This window comes from Schistocerca americana, chromosome 2, assembly GCF_021461395.2.
Source record: "Schistocerca americana isolate TAMUIC-IGC-003095 chromosome 2, iqSchAmer2.1, whole genome shotgun sequence".
Taxonomy (NCBI): domain Eukaryota; kingdom Metazoa; phylum Arthropoda; class Insecta; order Orthoptera; family Acrididae; genus Schistocerca; species Schistocerca americana.
Window position 1 is genome coordinate 842,659,340 of NC_060120.1, and position 26,042 is coordinate 842,685,381.

The window sequence follows — 26,042 nt, forward strand, 5'->3', positions numbered from 1 at the left end:
AATCCAGAAAATTGTTAGCAACTGAGCAATTTCTAGTTCAGACAGCAAAGGAAACAGTTCTCTGAACAAAAAAAGGGGGGGGGGGGGGGTATGCGTGGTGGAATTTGGAATGTTATGAATCGGTCACAAGAAGACAAAGTGCATAGCAAAAATTGAATAAAGTCAACAAGGTTTCTTGAAACTAGGAAGGAGACAGCCAAACATCAGAAATACCAAGAGAAATTTTAATGAAAACCTATTAATACAAAATGAACAATACTAGAACATATCCTGCCTACAATGTATACTTCTTTCTTGTAACTCCCCTGGCCCCAACCTTTGCTAATCTCTGTCCTCCACCACCTTTCCTGCTCTCACTCCAGCACTACCAATGCCATCAGTTCCACCTATACACGTACTAGTCATCTCTGTGTCTCTCTTGTTGTCTCCCCTTCTCCCTTGCCCAGCACAGCCTTCTAACTCTGCTACTAACAGCTCTGCCCTCTCTCCACCATGCTGCTGCTGCATGCACACCTCATCCACCCCTATCCTGCTGTCACTTCCCCTCCCCACCCCATGACTGCTTCTTACCCTCATCATGGATTGCTGCTCGCATCAGATGCAGTCAGGTCCGATCAATTGTAGACAGTAGTCATGTGCGTGTGAGTCATGCTTTATGGGTGTGAGTGTTTTCTCTTTCTGAAGAATGACTTTTTTTCTGAAAACTAAAAGTTCAGCAGTCAATTCATTGTGTCTAGCTGTGACAATGGATCCTGTATGTGGCAAGTAACAATCTATCCTTTTCACGTTGTTAGACATTTCTATAAGACTTCCAAAAGCAAAATAAGTAAATACTCTCTATCAAATCTTTGCTTCAAAGATCATAATTGGGAAAATGGCACATAACAACCAAGAAAACTCTGAAATTTTAGCAAAGTATTTTAAAAATTATTAAATTCTTGAAGTCCTAAATCAAATTTAACTTTGTAACGAAGCAAGCTGGGATCTTTTTACTTCCTCTCTTGTTTTGCCATCTGCCTCCTTAAATTCATATTTTATTTTTGACTAATTACCATTAGCATACATGAGTATAATCTGCATTTCCATTTTAAAAAAATGTTTGCCCTCAGTCTTAAGAAATATAGCACTAGATCTAATTTTGTGCTTAGTTTTGTGTATGTACTCAAGTTCCTAATTTATTTTGACTATTCCTAGTTAATATCTTTTGTTATAGGGTGAAATCAGTTTCATAGCTTAGATTCTATTGTTAACTTATAAACAAATATAAATTGTGAACTAATTATAAACATTTGGAAAAAGCCCACTAGGATTCTTAAAGTGTTTATTTGGCTCTATTCGAAAATATATTAGCAAAACCAGCCCTTAATTAATTCCAAAGTAATTATGTTATAACCTTTAATCACCAATAATTGCGTGGATATTCAAACACTCTCACTTAGAAACAATAGTTCGTTACATGATAACAACTCAGTATCTCTTATTTGACTGCCGTGCCGTGACATGCGGCCGGCGCCGTTCGTAGCTAGGTGGCGCTCCCGCGCTCAGCCGAGTTGCGGAGCGCCTCTATCGCCGTTTGCGCATACTGTCGTGGTGGCACTATTAAATGTCTTGGCACTGTCACAACAAATTACCAGTTATGTCAAAAGTATTGTTTGTATAACTATATATGTTAATTTCATCATTTAAACAAGTAATTTGGCTTAACCCATGCAGTAGAAGAAACTGTTAAAAAGAAGGAATTTTTATATTTATTCAGTTAATTGAATGAGTTCTGTTTTAATTGTAATTTCTGTAACTTTAACATTGAACAATGTATAGTTTCAGTGCCTGTTATTATGAGGGTATATAAAGGCCTGATTTTTGGTCCAGAGACAGTCAGTCAATGGCTGATTTTCAGATGAGAAACCTGTATTGGTTAGTTCCAACACCAATGCATCAACTTATCTGTGAAATAAGTGTAACACAAATAGGCCCTGTGTTAAAATAATGACAGTGTCTGTTCAATAGTGCCACACAAACTGTATTATTCTCCAAGAACAGTGTGGTTAGAGTTTCACTGCTCATAGATGTCCAACGATAAACTATTGTAGCAGTATGCTGACGTTTGCCTGCAAACTATTAATGAGGCTTATCAAAAGTTAACCAATAGTGAACTGGCCATATTAACTGTGTTATATTGGGGGGTTGCGAACAGTGAAAATGAAGAACTGTGAAGTGCAACTGTCGGCTACATCATTTACAGTAGTCAGTGTGGAACTTCCACCCCCCACTTTTCAGTCAGAATAGCAACGCAGTATGTCGACACCAAGGACTATCAACAAATAAGTAAAGCAGGTGAATGTCACTCACTGTCAGTACCTGATTTCATATCACACACTGAAAGGCAAAATGAAGGAAATCACCAGATCCCTCAAAAACAATAAACCACCAGGGGAAGGTCCCATAATAACAGAAATTGTCCAAAATATTTGTTTACCACAAGAGATTCCTGAAGACTGGAAGACAGTCTAGATCCACTCATTGCACAAAGCAGGTGATAAAACTATTGTGAACAACTACAGAGGCATTTGTCTCCTATTGATTACATACAAAATCTTATAAAAACACTAGTAACTAAGGCAAAACAACAACTTGACATCCAAATTGGTAAGTAATAGCCTGATTTTAGAAAGAAAGAAAAGATCTTTTTGAGAACAGATTTGCCCCTATCTGTTTATCAGACTGGGTGAAAACAGCCGATTGACAGATAGAATTGCTGAAAGAACAAGCTGAAAAAGCAGGCTTACAAATTGCCTTTGAGAAAACGAAATTTATGTCTAACATTAAGGTTGCGCCAAGATAATGAAAACAAAATATGAGAAAATTGAGATAACTGCCAGATTCAAGTATCTAGGAAAAGTAACTGAACTGTATGCTTTGGATAAAGAAGCCATTAAGGCAAGAGTTAGTAAGATGAAAACAGCGTATTACCTGACTAAGAACGTATTTAATAAGAAATCGGTATCCCTCAATGCTAAACTTAGACACTACACTACAGCATTTCACACAGAAGCTTTTTTATGCAACAAAATGAATAGCTCTAAACAAAATGGTGATTACGGAAGCACTGGAAATCATAGAATGAAAAACACCAAGGAAAATGTTGGCACCAGTTATAGAGTAAACACAATGCAGGTGTTGTAATACTGGATTTCATACGTGTATCGAAAAACATTACAGACATGATTTGGAAAAGAACAGCTTTTTTCTATGGGCATGTCAAAGGATGAATCCCAACCACAAAAAGATTACTGCCACTCAGTAATAAATTGTAAGGTTCTAAAGGCTTCCACAGAAAACCCAAGATGAATTGATTTGAAGAATTGTATGACTCTCATTAAGATTGTGTAAAACCTATGACTGAATCAGAAGGCCCTTAATCTTATCCACAAGACAACACCATATCACAAGTAGAGTTCAGAGGAACACTTTCAAGAAGTTTTTAAATCAATACAGGGAGATGGTGTCTCACCTCTTCTCTTTAATCATGCACTGGAGAAGATAATAAGAGAGTGATTAGAAGGAGTTATTTAGACAGAGACTTGCCAGTAGTCTCTCTCTCAGGCACAAGTGCAGTGGGCTCAGTGTTGATTTCCTGGAATTTGCTGATGACTCTAATTCAGTAGAACCTTAGCGAGCCAGCTCAATTTTAGTAGACAACAAGCAGCAAAGGTGGGACTAAACATGTCACTTTAAAAAGACAAACTACATCGCAAACAGCAGTGATTGTCCTTGCACACTGCACTTGAAGCAGGCAGAAGGCAAAAAGCAGCATATTTAAATACGTGGGAGAATGGCTGGACCCCAGTCTTTTCAAAAGAATAACTTTATCAACATAAGAAAACAAGCTGTAACTGGCCTAACAGCTGAATAAGAGCACCTATAACAAAAAAATTCTCTCTCTTGCAACATAAAAATGAAGCACTATGTTATCCACCGTGATACCCTGTATGTTCCAGACTGTGTAGTAGTGAACAGATATATGTGAAATCCAGGAGAGAAAGAGATACTGGGACTAGTCAGAGAAGACAACAAATACAGGGTGCATCAAAAATAAACATCCAATTTTTTAAAAAATCATAACTATTATGTTATTTGAGGTATGTGCGTGAACAATGTACTATTGCAAAAAGCAAACTCTCAGTTGTACATGGTTTCCACTAAGTAGCAGCAGTGTGCGCCCACTTCAGTTCTAGTAAAAATAATGTTGGGACAACAGAAAGCATTTTGTTTTCTACATTTTGCACAGTGCGAGTCAGTAATAACTGTTCAGCATGACTTTTCATACTAAGTATGGTGTGGGTCCTCCTACTCCAATGAACATTAGATGATGGGATGAACAAGTCCAAGAAATACGGTAGGTTGTTTGTGTAAAGGAAACCGCCAGGCCATCCGCAAGTATCTGAAACAGACATCGAATGCATCTGTCATATTTTCACAAGACGTCTGCAGAAATTCATTTACCATGCAGCTCGACAGCTCAACGTGCCCTCGATGTCTGTCTGGTGTGTGTTGCATCAACATATACACATGAAACCATACAAAATTCAGCTACTGCAAGCTCTTCTTGAAGTTCACAAACAACAATGTGTGCAGTTCCTTAATTTCATTCTTAAAAAGATGGAGGATGACAGTTTTTCCATGCTTAGTTTAGTGATGAGGCAATATTCCATTTAAATGGAAATGTGAACCATCATAATGTGAGAATATGGGGTACAGAACGACTACATGAAGTTGTACAGCATGAGAGTGACTCTCCAAAATTTAATGTGTTTTGTGCAGTTTCACAGGAAAAGGTGTATGGTCCATTTTTCTTTGCCGAGAACACTGCTACAGGGAGCACATATCTCAATATGCTTGAGAACTTTATTTTCCCATAGTTGGAGACTTATTCAAAAGACGTTATTTACCAACAGGATGGGGCGCCGCCACACTGGAATCTGGAAGTGCGGGAATTTTTAAATTGAAGGATTACTGAATGATGGATCGGTTGCACTGGACCAAATGAAAAGACACTCTGTGTCTCCATTACCAGCAACAATGAATGAACTGAGACATTGCATAACAGCAATTGTGAAACCTGTAACTCAAGACATGCTCACTGCATTGCGGAAACAATTTGAATACTGCATTGACATATACCATGCATCTCAAGGAGAGGCGTATTGAACACCTATGAAAAGATGTGAAAAAAAGCTTTTGAGTGGCCTGCTCATCAAAAAACAAAATTCATTGTATATGTTTATTAGCTTCAGAAATATAGTCGTGCCAAATTGAATTATTCTTTTTGATGTACCTTATATAAAGGATGACCAGACCAGGAGCTCTACAAATACTGTGAAAAAATTGTGGACATGGCAAGGAAGAGATGTCTCAACTTATTTGGACATGTCTACAGCATGCGTCCCAGCAGGTTAACCATTCGGTTTCTCGCATATTGGCAAAAGCGGAAGACTGAGTCACCATGGTTGATGGAAGTGATAAAGATCTGCAGGAATTGGGAAGTACAGACAGAGACTTAAAAGACTGGACATCTTGTGGGAGAATGCTCAAGCAAGTGAAGTTCCAGGGCTAATTACCAGGAAAGAAGACAGGTGTTCTCTGGACGAAGGAAATGATGGAACAACACAGAGAGAATGTGCAGCTGCCGAATGAATATCAAAACCACTCCAAACACGCTGGTTGAACGTCATGATCCTTAGTGGGCCTGTACAAAACAAGAAGTAGTAGAAACAATGTTGTGTATGCAGTACAGAAATATATTAGTGCAACAGATGAATACACATAGTTGTGAAATGTAGCTACGTTTATATGTTTTGTCCTTACTCATTCCGTTTTTGTACTTGTTTGTTACTATAGAATCGGTTAACGTGAAGTAGTATTGAAAGTGAGTTCCAGAACAGTTTTTTGCAGCAAGATGCATTAATCATTGGAACTATATGTAAGCCATTTTCACTAGTTATGCTGACTGACTTGACTTATTTGATCGATTGTTACATGTTGTTGGGAGGATACTTACTTTTGTGTTGTCTAAAGGGCAGTTTTTGAATGGGTATCTTGATTTTTATTACACATTTTGATATCAGTTGTGGCCCATTTACTGATCACTTGCTACAATGTTTTCCAGATTAATCCATCTGCATATACTGTATGGAAACTCGTCAAATATGTCATAAACTGGTTGAAAGAGATGTACAGTGATAAGACAACAACTGCAAGACATGAGTCAGGACCAAGACAGATATATCACTGCACTTCCATTGAATGATACCAGCATGTTGTTATATGTGGTTTTTATTTCATTGTTGCAGATAAATTGGACAGCACATACTCATTTTTCATGTAATGTTCTTAGACATCTTCTTTCTGCCTATTTGACACATGCTGAGTACTCAATGTTGCTCAGATACGTATTTATTCCAATCGTCTCCTTCCTTCTCACTCTGTCCATCTCCTCCACTCCCCTCTATGTCCATCTCCTTCACCTCCCACTGTCTGTCCATCTCCTCTTACCCATGACTCTGTCAATCTCCTCCTACCCCTCTCTCTGTCCATCTGCTTGTCCCCCCTTTGTCCATGTCCTCCTACCCCTCTGTACATTTCCTCCTACTCCTCTCTCTGTCTATCTTCTCCTCTCGTCTCTCTCTGTCCATCTCCTCCTCTCCCCTTTCTCTGTTCATGTCCTCCTCTCCCCTTTCTCTGTCCTTTACCCACTCCCCTCTCTGTCTATCTCCTCCTTTCTCTATCTGTGTCCACCCTTCGCTCTTCTTTCTTCACGTTGTCACCCCCACCCCAGTAGGGTGCTATTGGTTCTCACTACCATTGTATTTCTTTCCACATTGTAACTAGTCTGTGTACCAAATTTGGCTGAAATGATTCCAGGGTTTTAGGTTGAGCTTTCTACCCATGCTATTGCTCACCTACGAGGGTAATCCCAAAAGTAAAGTCTCCTATTTTTTTAGAAGTACAGGACTCTGTTTGTGTGGCAGTTGGTCACACTGTTATGAAGAGTGCTTCACGCACTGTGTGTAAACATGCACATGCCGCACTGAAGCACTCAGTCTTGGCTTGGCAGCCGTTGAGAATGGAGCTCCCATTGGATGTTACCGCCAAGTGCGAATTGCACGCAGTTATTCGGTTTTTGAACGCAAAGGGCACTGCGCCAATTGATATCCATCGCCAGTTGACGGAAGTGTATGGTGAGTCGTGCATGGATGTCAAAAATGTTCATAAGTGGTGTAGAGAGTTTGCAACTGGTCAGACCGAAATTCACAATGAACAAAGGAGTGGGAGACCGTCAATTTCTGAGGAGACAGTGTTGAAGGTTGAGCAAAGCATGCGTGAAGATCGGCGTATCACCCTGGATGATCTCTGCATGTTGGTTCCTGAGGTTTCCTGAAGCACAACTCACAGAATTTTAACGGAAACATTGAACTACCGGAAGGTGTGCACAAGATGGGTGCCACACATGCTGATTGAGGACCACATGTGGCAACGAGTTGAAGCTTCCCACACATACTTCACCACCTTGCAGCTGAATAGGAGAACAGGATAACTTCGAGGACTCGATTGTTACGGGTGACGAAACCTGGGCATACCACTTTACACCTGAGACCAAGCAACATTCATGCCAGTGGTGGCATCCTCCTTCACCAAAGCCGCGGAAATGAAAACAAACGCAGTCTGCTGATAAAGTCATGAAAACCATTTTTTGGGATTGGAAAGGGGTATTGGCTCAAATGGCTCTGAGCACTATGGGACTTAGCATCTGAGGTCATCAGTCCCCTAGAACTTAGAACTACTTAAACCTAACTGACCTAAGGACATCACACACATCCATACTCGAGGCAGGATTCGAACCTGTGACCATAGGGGACCCGCGGTTCCAGACTGAAGTGCCTACAACCGCTCGGCCACCACAGCCGGCGGAAAGGGGTATTGTTGGTCAACTTAATGCCCACTGTGACCACAATTAACACTGATAGGCACTGTGAGACTCTGAAAAAACTCAAATGGGCAATTCAGAACTGGAGAAGAGGAATGTTGAGCAAGGGCATACACATTCTTCAGGAGAATGCTCGTCGCACATTGCTCGGCAAACCGTTGCTCTCCTGCAACAGTTTCAGTGGAACATAGTCACCCACCCACCCTGTAGTCCTGACCTGTTCCCTAAGTTAAAAGAAATTTGGCCGGAAAGCGATTCAGCTCCGACGACAAGGTGAAAGAAGAGGTTCATAACATTCTGAACAGCATGCTGGCGAGCTGGTATGACATGGGCACACAAAAACTGCCACAGCGTCTACAAAAATGCACCAATAGAGATGATCATTATGTCAAAAAATAGCTGTCAACTGATGTAAACCATTGTAGAAATAAACAGGTCTATGTAATTTAAAAAAATAGGAGACGTTACTCTCGTACATGCATGTCAGGTGTATTTCATATGTATTTGTACATGTATTTACCTGTATCTCCGGCAATTTTGCCCTGCAGTTTTATTTTCATGCAGCTCGATGTTTGTGACAGTGTATCTCCTAAACTGTGTGTTGTAGTACTGTGTATATTTTTGTAAGTACATTCAGAAATGTATGTGGGAACTGTTTGCAAAATGTGTTGTGAATAACATTAGTAATAAAGAAGTAATAAATTAAAACATTATGCTTGATGCAGCAGCTTTTCGCACATCTCAGTATATGATGTCATATCCCTTGAACTATGTGTCATACAGTTATACATTTTCGTAGGTACATGTAACAGAATATGGGGATACTGTCTGCAAAAGTGTTACGAATAGTGTTAGTAGCTAAGAAGTAATAAATTTAAATGTAATGCATGATGTGACAGTTTTTCATGCATCTCTGTGTTTATAATGTCATATCAGATATCATGTTTCGTGCAGCACTTTTACTGCATGAACAGAAAAAATGTAGTAAATGACAAACTTTTTTTCCTTTCTTCGTTTTGTGAGGGTTGTCAGAAAAAGCTTTGTAAAGATTTGTAATTATTTTAAGTTTGTTGCAAGTCACTAAGTGCTCACATTCTCAAATACTGGGTGAATAGAGTATAGATACTCACATGTCATGGGCCATTGCTGCTTTTTCATACCCACCCCACCCTTATAATAGCTATATCATTCTTACTCTTACACTGATTGTCTCCAGAAAATAAGTGATATGTGTGCCAAGTTTGATTGAAATCGGTTCAGTGGTTTAATAGTAGGTGTGGAAGATATGTACCCACATACATACGTATGTACATCCATTTTTATAATGTGTATGGATTCAATGTTGTTCAGAAGCAGGACTAAGCCACATCCATAAAACACATTGTTAAATGTACACGGTACTATCAGCTACATTTTGTGAAGGATAGCGTCCATTTAGCATCAACATAGTAAACCTTACTTTTCTGAGTTGTAAGGAAATATTTTTTAATGTATCTATAGCCTCCAGGTGCTCCACAGCATGGCATGCATGGACCACCACCTTCAGGGCAGCCAGGTGGGCCAGGTGGACCTGGTGGACCTGGTGGTCCCTCACCAACACCGAGTGGTGAGATGCCTCCAAATACACAAGGGCCTATGCAGACTTTCCCACAGCAGCAGGGAGGCTACAGAGGTCAAATGATGCCATCGCAGCAAGCGATGCCCCAGCGTAAGCATAGTATTTTATGTCTTTTCTTTGTACTAATTAATATGTATCAAGTTTCTTATTTTAAATCTTCTCCTTTTAATTTTTGCTTGTCATTCCTGAGAAGCTTCAGGTAAGATTATTACACTTTTACTAAAAGCTAGATACACTAACTTCCTCATATTTAGTTTCCTTGCTTGCTCTGTGAATCATACTTTCTTCTATTGGAAATTACACTTATAGGACCTGGAGCAACGTCCGGACCACAACAGTATCGAGGAGCTTATCCTCAGCAGGGACCGCAGGGCTATCCAGGACAGTATGCAAACCAGTCTCAGGGTCCCCCACAGGTAAAGATACGTATATTGTAAGTGACCGATTTAATTTTGTGACTCAAACAATCACAGCTGTAACATCAGCAGCAGTATAGGTCTAACAAATTTATCTGTATTTCTTTCTTGATAACAGAAATGGGACAGGATTTGAGAAGGTGGACTTCCATGTTGTGGAGCCAGGGTAGTTATGTTTCTAGATTTGATTAAACTTTTCACTAACATACATTTCCTTTCCATGTTAATCTACCTTTTTTAAAAGTTTAAATCTCTGTAAATTGAATGATCAGAACACCGTAACATTATTATAAATTTGTTTTTCTTCTTTTCTTAAAGTTGTAAAAAATTTCCAAACATTTATATTGTTAAATTATTTTAGTTACAAACTAGTGCCCTATATGTGTTCCCCTTTCCTAAAATTCTCCCAATATATTGATATCACCCATTTGACTTTTCTACTACAATCCTTATGTGCTCGTTCCATTTCATTTCCCTTTGCCACATTACAACTATATATTTAATCGACAGAACTGTGTCAAGCAGCACACTACTAATGCTGTATTCAAACTTTACAGATTTGTTTTCCCTGCCTATCTGTATTAACTAGCGTTTTTGTACTTTTATAGCTAGCTGCCATTCATCACTAAAATTTTTTCTAAGTCATCTTGCATCCTCCTACAGTCGTAAAACCCATAAAGACTCACCATCATTATACTCTTCACCCAAAACAACAATATTCACTATAGAAAAGTGCCTGTACACATTTCCAGGCCACCATTTTCCTAGAGACATGGAGTCTCAGCTTTATATTGAATAAGAATACAAGCTGAAGTGACGAATTAAAATTTGTGCTAAGGTCAGAACTTTAACCCAGGTTTCATACTTACTAGGCAGATGTGTTATCCACGTCACCACCCTAGCATTGCAGCTAACACAGCTGCACAGAGTACCCTAGTCCAATGCCCTCCCTAACAGAAATTCAATTCACACCTGAGCCCACCTTGATTTTCGCCTTCTTAATTCGTCTATATTGCCAAGGCTCTCCGATATTGAATAGTACCCCAGCTTTGTATATAAAGGGGAAACCCTGCTTGTCCAACAGTAATAAAGAAGTATGAGCCAAGTCAATATTCACTCCACACTGTATATTTAAACTCTGCGCTATTGCAAGTACACGATGACTCCATTTATAACGCGAGCAGTACACCACCTTATTCAACAAATATAACTTGAGATGCCACACCCTTTTTGTGAAATTCTGCTTAATGTGGGAGGCTTCCAACTTCAATGAATGAATTTATGCAAATATGTGACAGCTAGCTTTTCTTCTTGCACCCGACTGAAATGATCAGTGTGACACAAGGACACTGTCATAACCACACTTACAAAACAACGAATATAATGGAGCACACAAATAGAGAAATGAAGGTGCTGCTGAAGTGATAATTGTTGTCAGTTAACTGTATGGTATAGAAAGTAGATATGTATGCCAATTTCTCAAGTTTGTTTCTCAGTGATGATGCACAGAATAGGTGAACAGAATAGGCTTTCTGACATACACACCCTCAAAAACATACATTTTTCATATTTAGTGCATTGTGCTGCCACCTACTGCTAGGTACTCCATACCAGTGATGTCAGTAGTCATTAGACATTGTGAGACAGCAGACTGGGAATTCTGCGTGACTCAGGGACCTCGAACATGGTCAGGTGATTGGGTATCACTTGCATCATACATCTGTATGTTAGATTTCCACACTTCTAAACATCCCTAGGTCCACTGTTTCCAGTATGATAGTGAAGTAGAAATGTGAAGGGACATGTACAGCACAAAGCGTACAGGCTGACCTTGTCTGTTGACTGACAGAGACTGCCAACAGTTGAAGAGAGTCATAATGTGTAATAGGCAGACATCTATCCAGACCATCACACAGGAATTCCAAACTGCATTAGGATCCACTGCAAATACTATGACAGTTTGGCGGGAGATGAGTTGGATTTCATGGTTGAGCGGCTGCTCATAAGCCACACATCATGCCGGTAAGTGCCAAACGACACCTCGCTTGGTGTAAGAAGCATAAACATTGGTTGATTGAACAGTGGAAAAGCGTTGTGTGGAGTGACGAATCATGGTACACCACAGTGTGGCGATCCGATGGTGGGGTGTGGGTGTGGCGAATTCCCGGTGAACGTCATCTGCCAGCATGCGTAGTGCCAACAGTAAAATTCAGAGGTAGTGTGTTATGGTGTGGTCATATTTTTTTATTTTTTTATTTTTTTTTTTTTTATGAAGGGTGCTTGCACCCCTCATTGTTTTGTGTGGCACTATCATAGCACTGGTGTACATTGCTGTTTTAAACACCTTCTTGCTTCCCACTGTTGAAGAGCAATTCGGGGTTGGCGATTGCATTTTTCAACATGATCGAGCAGCTGTTCATAACGCACAGCCAGTGGCATAGTGGTTACGCAACAATAACATCCCTGTAATGGACAGGCCTGCACAGAGTCCTGACCTGAATGCTATAGAACACCTTTGGGATGTTTTTGGAACGCCGACCGCCGACTTCATGCCAGGCCTCACCGACCAACATCGATATCTCGCCTCAGTGCAGCACTCTATGAAGAATGGGGTGCCATTCCCCAAGAAACCTTCCGACACCTGATTGAACATACGCCTGTGAGAGTGGAAGCTGTCATCAAGCCTAAGAGTGGGCCAACACCATATTGAATTCCAGCATTACCGATGGAGGGCGCCACAAACCTTTAAGTCATTTTCAGCCAGGTGTCCAGATACTTTTGAACACGTGGTGTATGTTAACAGATCACTACAGCAAACATTTATACTGATTATTATGAACAAATGTTAATTGCTGTACAGTCTCATGGCATATAGGGATGTGAACCATAACTGGAGTTCAATGATTTGTAAAACTGACTAGTACTTGAATGTAATGCTTAAGAATGGCACTGTTGTATGAAGTCTCAGTTGAAGGTAGCAGTCAACTGAATGCAGTCTACTGTTCTGTTTCACTACAGACTCAGTTTTAAACTTGTGAGTTACAGTAAATTCATGTAATCTTTCATATTGCTTACAAATTAATTTGCAGGTATTTCTTTAAATAGCAATGTAGTGTTCTAATGAAAAGTGAAGGTACCACCTTTCATAAACTGTAATGTTCACACTGCTACTTTATGTTGACTGTAAAGTTCTAGCAGCAAGATAAATCAGAGCGATGCAAATGGGCAGTTATCGTCTGAAGCAATATTGATACTGTCCTTTACATTTGGTGCAATTTTATATGATGTTCAGTTAAGGGTTTGTTTTGTGCAAAAACAGCAACGCAAATGGTGATGGATTGGTGATAGGTGAGTAGCAGGTGTAGCCTACGTTGTGAAGACTACATGGTTCTACGCAGTGATGCTCTGCTGCTTGTGAATGTTACTGAGGTGGAGCTAGATGGTGATGGCAGTTTTGTTGATTCAGAAAATTAATTAATAAAATATAAATTAATGAACAGCTGCTCCGGCATGTTGTTTGGTAATAAAACACACAGTAAATAAAGGATTTGAACTGTTTCCTAAATGTGCAAGATGGGATAAGTTGGATCAACACTACAAACAGAGATCTTCACTTCTAAAAGTGACAACTGCTCAGTAGTGTATTTGAACATCAAGACTATGTTTTATTACTTTGGCTCCAAATTAAATGTTGGAATCTTAGGCCTCACACACCATTAAACACAGTTTTGAACAAAATGATTCACAGTTCGCAGCACAGTGCACAACATGTCTAATGCGCCTCATAAATCCATAGCACAGTAAAATACACAGTCTTTAGTTTGTTTCAATTTTAACATTATTATGGTTTGTCGTCTGTCTGTGTCACATGATAGCAGCCCCATAATTAGATTGCTGATGATTCCGGAAGGTTCTGTGGCTGAATGTCTTCTCTCGGGCATCTTCTATGATGATGTTTTAAATATTCTTGCTTGTGTTTTATTCTTTCTCCTCCTGATGTCTTCTACTCTTGCGCTCCCTCTTCTGCATGGGTTTCAAAGTAAGTTGTTGTTCTTTGAAGTTTTTACCAAGCTGATGCAACAATAGTGCAGCAGCTGTGTTCTAGAACATTCAGAGTTCAGTTCTCGCAAATAATGACGTCCTCTGTCTCATAATTTCTACCTCAGATTTCCTCTAATGCCATTACTCTTTTAACACAGCTAAAACATTCTCCACAATTTAATGAAACTTCCCACCAATTTGTACCGTGCTCACAACCAGTCAACTTAACACTTCCATCATCCTGCTTTAAACTAATTGTCCTTCCAGTCAACATGTTTCTTTCTTCCACATTTTGCCTTTGGACCAATGCTATCAGAAACGGTTCCATTTATAAAATATTACTTCCTTTTCCACCAACAGTTTTAATCTTGGTCACTCATCTTAAAATGCTGGGTCTGTCCTGGAACTAACTCACTCATTGTCTCTCTGGCATTTGCAAAACTTTTACAAAGATATCATTTTCCCTACTGGACCAAAGCTTTCAGAAATACATAGACAGTATACATGGATACATTTAGAATAATATTAAAATTCAAAATAACTCTATTAATTTACATAAAAGTTTCACATCACATATTCACATAAATAAGATTACAAAATCAAACAATGAAAAATCCAAGATGGAATGTAACAATCCAGAGAAGGAAAGTTGCTACTCACCATATAGCGGAGATGCTGAGTCGCGATAGGCACAACAAAAAGATTCACACAAATAAAGCTTTCGGCCCTAAAGGCCTATGTCAGCAGTAGGCATGCGCATGCACGCACGCGCGCACACACACACACACACACACACCCACACACACACACACACAAACGCAACTTGCACACACCTGCTGTCTCAGAGAGCTGAGACCACAAGATTACAAAATAATTAAAGAAAATCTAAAAGAAAGAAAATAAAGGAAATATATACTGTTTTAAGATGTTTGTTAAAGGATAACGGATGAGTGGGAAGTCTATTACACAAGCATCAAAGGAAACCAAAAAATGCCCATCTCAGAGTTACGCTTTACATCTTCTCCCATTCCATGAGAGAAAGTTTGATTTCCAGTTTCTCCCAAATCCTCATTTGCCAACATAGATCTTAGTGGTGTGACATTACAAATATCCCTACATTTACCTAATGAAATATTGTTGCCCATCATCAATTTCTGTCAGATCAACAGTGGTACCCATGGTACTGTAAGTGGCTAGTGCTGTAGGGTTACAGCTAGTGCAGACACTCAAGTGTACAACTATGTACTTCAGTTCCTAAACTAAGGGGTCAACATTAAAAAAAAAAAAAAAAAAAAAAAAAAAAAAGAAGAAGACCTGTTGTGCATTATCCACTGATTTCCTCTTCCGAGTCAACAGATCCAAAAGTTTGGATCTCTGGAAATCTCTAAGGTATTTCTCTTATTATTCAATTGTCTAACTCTTGAAGTATTTCCAAGAAGTATATTTAAAACAATCACACACAAACTAGGTGTACTGCTGCTGGGAAATCCAGTCTTTCTCATTGTTTTTTCCCATTGGCCCGAATGACCAGTATAGTAATAATAATAATTGTTAATAATTAAATAAATAATTAATTAAAAGGAAATCTACTAAATGAAAAGTAAAATGAACCTAAATATTTCACACGCACACACACGCCTCTTCCTTAGCCTCTATAATGAAAATTATTTTTTGTCAGAAAAAGCACGCAATATTATCAACTATGTAAAAAAAAAAGATCACCTCATCCTTAGTTAATTCTACTATTTTTTACCTTTTTTATTGTTTGAAGTGATGGTCGGCAGACTTGTGGCGTGCTGAAAAACATTTAAGTTGAGTTTCTATAATCTCAGGGAAATTACTAACTGTCTTCTCACCTCGCAAGAAAACTCAGAATAGTTTAATTTAATTTCATGGGTATCATATTGGCCAACATAAGAAAAAATGTAGTAAAGCAAAATCTGTAACATTTATAAATTGGGGCTTGATGATTGTTACTGTGAAATGAAAGCAGAAATGTCAAATTAAACAATTATTATTTATTGAAAGAAGCTTTTTTATACAGACATCTGACATCTCATGCATTAATCTCACAGTTTTGGACATAACAAAGAATTTTTGCCATATTCCGGAGAAATACGTAAAAATTACAATAATCTTAATCCAACTCTGGAGCAAAAGAAAAAAGTATTCATAGTAAAGTCATATCAGTAATCGCAGTTGGCGATAATAATGGCACAATTAAACAAATTCCTAACAGGAATACAATTTTAGTTCATTTGAACAAAATGGAAGAAAATAAGAGTCTGATGGCATAAATGCTGTCGGAAAGGCGCACGACTAAAGAAGAGAAAGAAAAGACGAGTGCGCATTCTTATATAGAACAAAAGTCAGATATGATAATGCTGCGCCGCTCTCATTGTCCTGGGCATACATATTCGCTGACTTGCAGCGCAGTTCATTGACTCGGTGGTTAAATTATATCTTTAACTCTTGATATTTCGATAGGAAATGAAAATAGTGTGTTGTTATGTCACGGCAGGGCACAATATTAACACCAGTCCTTCCATTTTAATTTTCATTAACCTATGCCACTCTTCTCTCCAAGGAAAGATAAACAAGTTGTGAAAGCTAGGATAGTTTCTTGTACTTTTATTTGTATTCATCACCATTACTAAAAATTTTGTGTCGTGAATTTAAATATTTGCCAACATCTCTCTCTCTCAATTTTACAGTTTCCTCGAGGGAATTTTTCAAACATCTGTAGATGAATGATATGTCACATTTAGCATGTAGGCACTTAAAAAGTAAGAAAATCACACTTGATTTCAAACATTTCCACTTGTGGTAGTGGTACAAAATTTAAACCAGGAGCCTGAGTACGTACTCTTGCACTAAGAGTCACTTGTGACCTAAGAGTACCTGTACTGGAAACATGGTAGCCCAGACTACATTAACCAACTAAAGTTTCTCCAATAAAAGTGTTTCTTGACCATTGGTTGTATCGCTGCATTTATGAACTGTGACTATGTTTGTAAGGGAGATACCAAGTTACTAGAACAGAACTTCTATACCTTGCAAATCTAATGGTATTCTTTTAAAATGACAATCGTTATTCAACTAAATAAAATGTTAGGTGAAGCCATCACAAAATCATTTAAAAAATGACATTGCAGCTGCTGACACTGTCACAATGACGATAGCCTAATGCTGTTGTCGAAGTTTAAGTGATGCAGTCTAAGACCTCAAACAGAAATACTTTGATACAAATAATCAATACTCTTGAGGAATATGTTAATCATAATGTTCATATTTGTGTCAGTGCCAATGACACTCAGTCTAGTTAAATGCCGAGTGGCCAGTGGGAAAGGGCGGGGGGGGGGGGGGTTCAGGGGGGGGGGGGGGGGGGGGGAGAAACAGCAGCCAGTCAGACAAAGAACAAATCTGTTTCTACAATAATATGTCAGTTAAGTGAAACAAATCAAAAGCAAAAGTATGTGCTGATCATATGTGCTTTTCATAGCAGAGAATATGAACCAACAAAATGGGCAGATTTTACAGCTGCAATAGAAATGTTTTTGGTGGCACCACAAGTGCATAAAACTGATACTTACAATGATTATTCAATGTAATCACATAATGATACAGGCAAATAATATTCAGGACTTCTAATTTGAAAAATAGTGGGATAGATGGAACATACAAACTTTCATGTTATAAATGCTAGTGAGAACCATCTGGAAACCATTCCTAAAATTTTGCTTCCGCATATAAACATACCATTTTTTCAGAATATTGATAAGTGTGTAATTGCAGAAAGGGTTTGTTGTTTTAGATATAAGTGTGAACTCAAAGGAAGAAATTGGCTAAATTTCAGTGTGCTTCTGATAGCAAAACTTCACACATCAGCAAATTACTTCAAGGGATTTTCAGTCCCAAAAATGAATTTACCTTTTGATACAATGAAATATAACAACAAAGAATGTGTGCTACTCAGTTTCCATTAATTTTGTTGTCTAGAGTGGGGCACTTTACAGTAGCATCAGTGATGAATATTTATTAGTGGCTGCTTTAATAGATCTGTCTGTATCAGCTGGATGTACTTGTCACATAGAGTTATCTGCATTCCTTACTTATACAAAATAGACTTATTTTCTACTTGTCAGTTGTTGTTTTTATTTCAAAATGACCAGTTTTGGGCAATGTCATCATCTTCAGATCATGTCTTATAGTTATAGAATAACCATTGTTGTAATTAGTTCATTCTTTTTGCAATAGACGTGGTCTATGGTGTGCCTTAAGGGGCTTGTGGAAGCAACATTTAGTTCATGGGAGGTTACTGAGAAACTCAAAAAAAGTATTTTTCAAAATTTTATTACTGTTGGCAGCAGATATCTGAATAACTAACTGCAGCAAATTGCTCAAATTTTAATGGTATATTCTCTAGGCATTTATCTATAAGTGTCATCTTCTTGTTTTCAAAAATCTTTGTCTGTTGTCAAGAAACACCCAAAAAACATGACTTTAGGGTACCAAAACTGTGCTGTGGATTCCAAGACAGCTATGCACAGCAACTGGGCTGAAATGTTTACGATATATTCCTAAGATCCCAATCTCTAAGAGCGGTGAAAATTTTCTTGATATTTTTATCCGTTTCCAAGATTCAGATGTTCAAAGTTATCCCAGTTGTACATGTAAAGTACACATTTAACATCTGGTGTGAGGCAAAACATAGTTTATAAACACAGAGAAAGATATTGTCAATTGTCTCCATTATCATCAGAAGGATTTTGGGAACCCCTTGTTGTAATACTGAAACACATGCAAAATTTTTGTGCATGTAACATTTGGTCTGAACTATAAATTTAGATTTGTGTTATTTCAATTTTACGTAAGTAAACTACCAGACTTTTGCTGACCTATAACGCTCTTTTCATATAAGTAGTATGTCCTGCTTTAGCAGGGAAAGGAAGAGAGCCAGTGGAAAAATGCTCCTTTCGGAGCACAGAAAAGACGAATACACTCCTGTTTTTTTAAAAGACTCTGACTGAACAGTGGGGTACCACCTCCTTCATTCTACCTTCCCCAGCACCATTAAAATTTTTTCCAAAAACTTTGGCATACTACTGGATTTGCAGTTTTTAACACTAAGATAGAAGGAGACAGTGGCAGTGGGAAAGAGACAGAAAAGTAATAAATACTGGGAGGTAGTAGACAGTGCTTGTGGTACAGAAGGAGTGGAGGACACAGTGGCGGTGTGAGAAAAAGAGAGGGACACAGTGAAAGTGGAACATAGTTGACAGTGACAGAACAGTGCTTGGAAAAGAGTGAAGGAGACAATGCAAGTGGGAGAGGAATAAAGAGAAGGAGATAGTGGAAGTGGATGAGAACTAGTGATAGTGACAGACAGAGTGTATGACGGTAACAATGAGGGAAAGAGAGATATTGATGGTGAGAAGAGACAGCAGCAGTGGGATGGAATGATCGATATATTAGCAGTAAGAGAGAGAAAGATGAGACAGAAGCAGTAGGATAGAGCGAAGGAGACTGTGGCCACGAGACAAGAGACAGTGGCTGTTTGAGAGACACAAAGAGATAATGCCAATGAGTTGGGCTGAATGAGTGAATGAGAATGATCAAGTGGGAGTGGATGGGTATGAGCAACTTTCAGTGGAGGGCTAGTGGGTGTGAGCAAGTTACAGTTAGGGGAGCTTGCAGGAGTGAGAGATGAGCTGCATGTTAAAAAGAGCACAAATATGTTTGTATGCCAAAATTTTTGAGAGAATTTTTAAAGGTGCTGAGGAAGGTAGTTTCTGCTGTTGTTTTATGTGGATTTGATGTATATTGTAATGAAATGGCAACTAATATAGGGGACACCTCATACTATGTATGGCTTACACTGTGGCTGGCTGTGTAGTTTTGTGAAGTGAGCAGATTGAAGTCATTTTAATAATGTGCACAGACAAGCTTTCTGGGTCTGAGTGACTCACTACTAAATGGTATGTTTGTCTTGTCATGTAATATTTAAACTGAGCAACTGCTAAAATGCTTCTTGTTGTAATCAGTTCAAATATCTGATCCCTGTGTTTCTTATTCTTTCTAGCACTGATGATGGCTGTTCTGTAGCTGAAATCCAGCTGCATCTGCAATAAAATGTAAATTTATATGCAGCTGATTACTGTGTTCATCCCTGATTCTAATAAAAATATCATTTGACAACTATTGGGTTGGTGCATATGTTTGAAACATTTTCCCAAGATATGTACATAACAGAGACTTAAGGCACCAATATATTCTCCTTCACTATTTACAATAGTCTGCCAACTGTGGGGTAACTTTTCGAATCTGTGACTATAGAAGTCACGTGGTTTAAAGGCAAAGAATTCTCAACTCTCAACCCATGTTAGGAGTGCATTTTCATCTGGAAAGGAAGTTCCTTGGTGGTTTTAAATGGAGAGCATAAAAAGTGAAAAATCACAGGACTCAAGATCATGTCAATAAGGTGGTTGTGGAAGGACTTCCCAACCAAACTCCTGTATAGTGCTTTTTGTCAGTCTAGCAGAATGTGGGTGTGTTATTGTGGAGTAACTTTACTTCATGCAGTCTTCCTGTGCAGTGTCCTTTGTTGGCATCTGCAAAATGTCTCAGTTGTTTACAATAAATGGCAGCAGTGATGGTTGCGAAAGCAATTCATAGTACACCACCATGTCACTGTTCCACAAGATTCATATTACCTTTTGTGGATGGTTGCAGGTCTTTGTATAGGGAGTTGCTGCTTTGTTTGGCCTCAGCGATTCCCTTCTTTTCCTTGTGTTAGCATAAAGACACCATTTTCCGTCAACAGTAACAATACAGGATAGGAATGGTCAGTGTTGTTCACGAGTCAGTTGATGACGATCAAGGAGAGGTGCACATATGGCCACCTGCTGATTTTTGTAATTTTGGCTTTGAGCATGCATACCCAGACACCTGATTTTTGGACCTTTCCCATAACATGTGAAAATCTTGCACAATGGTGGAATGGTTACAGTTCATCTCATTTGCCAATTTTCAAGTACAATGATGTCTGTCATTGTGGATTAATGTGTTTAAATTATCTGCACCAAACTCTGAAGATCTTCCCGGACAGAGAGAGTCACTAGTGTCATAACAATCCTGCTTAAAATGAGAAAACAATTTTCTTGTCGTGCTGTGTCCAGTGGCATAATCCCCATAAATAGTGCAAAAGAGTATGTCAGAAATGTTCTGATTTCTCCCACTTGTAACATCCACAGCTCCACTCACTATCTCCAAATGACAAAATGATACTACATAAACTCAAACAGCAAATGAAAAAGACAGGTGATAAAGAAACCCATAGCAACCAGGGAACAAACATGTAAAACAAAAATGCTAAGAGCTTGTATACCAACCTAATGTAGGGGGCACCTTGAATACAAACGCAATTCTTAACGCTTGTTACTCTGTAACTATGAGAAATGATCTGTAGATGGACGACATTGCTAAAAACGAATAATTTTTAGATAAAAATGGTGACTGGCAGACAGAAAATAAGTCTGTTTTGTATGGATCTCTCTTTTCTAGCCACAGGGTATCTGTTGAAATACGAAGTATATTTGTGTTGATAACCACAGCAGTATTCATACATTGCAAATTCAAAAGCATATTAAATATTTCTGAACCTATTCTTTATCATTCATTTTGTGTGAATTAATTTTTCTTGCAGATTTGATGTATTTCATGATATTTTTAACAGAGTTACGGTCCTCCAATGGGACCCCAGCAGGGGCCACAAGGGCCCCAGCAGGGACCACAAGGACCCCAGCAGGGGCCACAGGGACCACAGCAGGGGCCACAGGGACCACAGCAGGGACCACAGCAGGGGCCACAGGGACCACAACCAGGACCACAGCAAGGGCCACCATCACAACAACAAGGGCCACCGCAGCAGCAGGGCACTGCACCACCATCACAACCACAACCACAGCAGCAGCAGCAGCAGCAACAACAGCAGCAACAACAACAACAACAGGCCCCAGGACAATCACAGTCTGCACCACCACCACCTCCACCACAAGCAACACAGGGATCTGCACAAACACAACAACCAGGTCCTCAACCACCACAGTCAACTACTGGTACTGGGCCACAGCAGATGTCTGTAAACTCTGCCCCACAGCAGGGTAGTAGTTACCCACCAGGTGCACCAAGTACCACATATAGTGGGCCTTCATCACAGCAACAACAGCAGCAACCACAGCAGCAAGGTTATGGGCAAGGAGGAGCACCACAGCAAACACCTGGTTCCTTGCCATCACAGCAGCAACAGCCACAGTCACAACAACAGCAGCAGCAGCAACACCAACAACAGCAGCAGCAACAGCAACAACCACCACCCTCCCAGCCTCAGGCACAACAGCAGTTATCTGGAGGATATGGACCGTCACCCCCTACCACTACATCTGTTGGTACTGGTCCCAGCTTCATCAGTCAGGGGCCTGGACAACCACCTCAGGGTAGTAATTACGGTATGAACATAAATGTGTATTCTCATTCTAATTTTCCTGTCTTTTTCTTTTAAATTAATTGGGGTAAATTAGTGAGAACATGATAAAATTCAAGTAGGAATGCGGCAATGTTGCAACAGAATTTCATAGTGTCTAAATTGTTTCTGATAAAATTATTTGTTGGCAAAGGAATATGGCCAGAATAGTACTTCCTAGACAACTTTGATTTTAAAGGATTTTACAGTCAGGCTTGTAGACAATGTATAAAGACATCAATATATTGTACTAATAGATTTTGTATGATTGATATTAGTTCTGTTATTTTGGAATCGGGCACAAAAAAAAGAAAGGTGTTTGGGGGCATGTCGGAACAGAATGCGATAGCTTTTCATTTGAACAAGTTCATTCAAAGTATATGTAAATTAGTTGCCATACATGACATTTTGCAGTTAGCCTGTCCTTTGAATTCATAACACAGTAGTGGAAACAAAAAGACATGAGCAATCCAGGAGGTAATGAAAAAAGAGCAGCATGGAATAGTTTGTTAAGCGATGGTGAAACTGTAAGAAATAAAGTGATTTATTCACTGTACAGTGCCATATACAGGGACATCAAAGAAAGGGAAAAAGATAACAAACAAAACATAAGAACAGACAAACGAGAAGCTGTGGATAAATGATATATGATATGTAGACACTTAAAAAGTCATAAAATGTCACTAGATTACAAATATTTCCTCTTGTGACTGTAATACTAAGTTTAAAAGAGGAGTACACTAACGCACTAGGAGTGACTCATGATCTATGGGTGCCTGTACTGGAAGTAACCTGAATATTATCAGCCGTTTTGCTCCTTACCCACAGTGGGGTTATAATGTCTGTACAATTTATTTTTGATGATATTGGCAACAATTTTATATGCTGAGCTTAGTAAGCTTATTCCTTGGTAGTTATCACAATTTTTCAGGTCTCCTTTTTTGAACGTAGGAAGACATTTGAATTAGTCCAGCTGGGGTTATATCATCTTGTGACCTGACATATTTACAAAGCTTAGGAATCTGTCTATAAATTACGTTATTGCAAAATCAAACAGCTCTAGATTGACTGAATTGCCTCCTGTGGCTTTATCTGTAAGTGTGTTGTTCCCTTGAAGAGAATACAGCCAGTTTTATTCCCTATTCTTGTCCAGTCTGGCAATGTGCTTCACATCTACTGATCTCATTGTTTACAGAACAAGCTTTGATTAACCTTACTGTTGTATCCATGAATGAAGGTAGAACAAAGAACAAAAGGCATGAGTAATCAACACAGTTTATTCCTTTGCCAATGAAGAAAGAAAGCAGAACTATACATAACTTAAATGAGTGGCTAGCTCTACCATGGAGACAGTTAATATCAAAGTCTATGGATGACACCAAGTAGAAGGAATTCCGAAATAGTCTAGCTCCAAGCAGAGTCAAAGTCCAGAGCGATCCAAGTGTTATGGCATTGTGGTAACATCAATAGCAGAATCCAGGATGAGACTGCCTGAGTGTGGTTCCATGTGCGCTTATGGAGCTCTGGCAGCATAGGAATTGGTGAGTCCAGAGTGGCGGGGCACGGCGTTGTTGGAGCAGCACCGGTGTGCAGCTATTACGTGAGGTGATGCCACAGTCTGGGTGTTGCCAAGATTCCGCAGAGGCAGCTATGTGCAGGGGCCATGCTTACACTGTTAGGCTGGGTAATGCTGCACATGAGACGGAAACACCTGACCCATGGGCATTGTGTTGTGTGACCTGTACCCATGTGGCGACAGGCCCCATGGTGTAGGCACTGATGATACCACACTTTCCCACAAGGTGCCTCACAGGGATGGTGTACTTTGAGAGGCCATGACGATGATGGGGTGGTCCGGGCTGGAGGCAGGGCGATGAGGTCAGACTAGGAGCTGGGTGACCTGCATTCCAGCATTCGCTGCACAGGTTCCCAGAAAAACTGGTGGCAAAATGCACTTGCTGCCCTTCCTGGTGTGAACAATCCCCCGCTGATACAGGCGAATCCACATCCAGGGGCATCTTGGTAGCCGACGGTGAAGAGGACAGTGGCTGAGATGACAAGAGGACTGGTGTTTATGGTGGTGACCGCAGTGGTGGTGATGCCGTAGAGTGCAATGATGGAGGCAGCAACACCAGGGTCTGTGTTGGTTGAGCCTGCTGTGATGGAGAGTGCAGCACCTTTGGCCAAGGTGACTAGGGCGGTGATGAATGTGGCTGTGATGCAGAAACTTTTCTGGTAGCGCTAGGCAGCTGGTATGTTACCCGCAGGAGGAGACACTGTCTGCTCAAACATTCTCCGGAACAGAAAGGTCTGCGATGATGGTGTCCTGATCCATCCTGAATAACAGGGGTTACTCTCCCCACAGATTTGACTATAATCCCAGGTTCCCATGAATAACCACCGTTAAAGACCCTGATGATACACTTTGGCATTGGCCTGGAATTTTGTGAGAGACAGAAGAGTGTCTGTGGACTGAGAAGGATGAGGAGGTGCAGTGTACTTCTAAGAGATCTGCCATGCAGAAGTTCAGCCAGTGACTTACCTCCCTGAGGTGGCCTACATTACATTGAGAAGAACAGGAGCAGAGCATTTTCCTTGGAGTGGGACTGCCTTAATTTCAAAATCTGTACCTCAAAATTATGCATGACTTGCTCCATGTCACTGTTAGATTTTGGTGAAAAGGGTGTTCATCTGATGTGGGTGATTGCATTGCATTACAAAAAGACATGTATTCAGCTGAAATCAGTTGCAGGTCATTATCAGATACAATAGTAGTTGGTAATCCCCCTTGGAATAATATAGTTGCTATAGCTCAAATTGTGCTGGCCAGCATTTGGGATGCATAGGGACCACAAAAGGAAATTTGAAAAAAACATCCAGTATGAGAGGCCATCACGAACCCAAAATGTTCCTGTGAAACCAATACAAATTCGTTGCCCGGGGTGTCTGGTTGGGGCCAGTTAGACAATTGCTGATAAGGAGCAGGCAGGTTCTCAGTGCATCACTTCGAATATGTAATCATGTGTCCATACCCAGCCATATGCAGTGCCGTCTGGCCACTTGCTTCATACAGACGATGCCTCAATCTTCTTTATGAAGTAAGTCCAACAGTTGCTGCTGCAGAGATACTGGTATCAGCAGCCAGGTCTGTTCATTAGGTGTGTGTAGGAGCCAACTCCATTTTGGACCAAAAAGTCATCCTGTTGGGAAACCCAACACCTAAGACACTCATTGGGAGGTAACTTCCTATCCACAGGCCAGCCTGACTAAATAACCTGGCGAAGGAGCTTGAGGGTACCATCCTAACCTGTTGCCGTAGCACTTTTACATTGGTCAATTACAAAGGTAAGCACTGTGGTTTCGTCGATCTGATCAATGTGAAAGCAAGCAGTCTGAGAAGAATTAAACTCTGCCTCTGATCCTATAGGTAAATGAGATAAAGTATTCACATTGCTGTGGCAT

At 39.7% G+C, this 26,042-nt stretch overlaps 1 protein-coding gene across 2 annotated transcripts in view; it reads left to right on the forward strand.

The window, feature by feature from the left end:
- Nucleotides 1-26,042, forward strand: part of LOC124595604 (trithorax group protein osa-like) — a 92,159-nt gene that overhangs the window by 35,914 nt on the left and 30,203 nt on the right. The window contains exons 4-7 of one of the 2 annotated variants that reach the window (XM_047134409.1): nt 9,485-9,692; nt 9,796-9,801; nt 9,912-10,018; nt 21,795-22,566. In XM_047134409.1, the coding sequence (XP_046990365.1) occupies nt 9,485-9,692; nt 9,796-9,801; nt 9,912-10,018; nt 21,795-22,566 (1,093 nt within the window). The remainder of the gene's footprint in view (nt 1-9,484; nt 9,693-9,795; nt 9,802-9,911; nt 10,019-21,794; nt 22,567-26,042) is intronic. The other variant, XM_047134411.1, reaches the window with a different exon arrangement.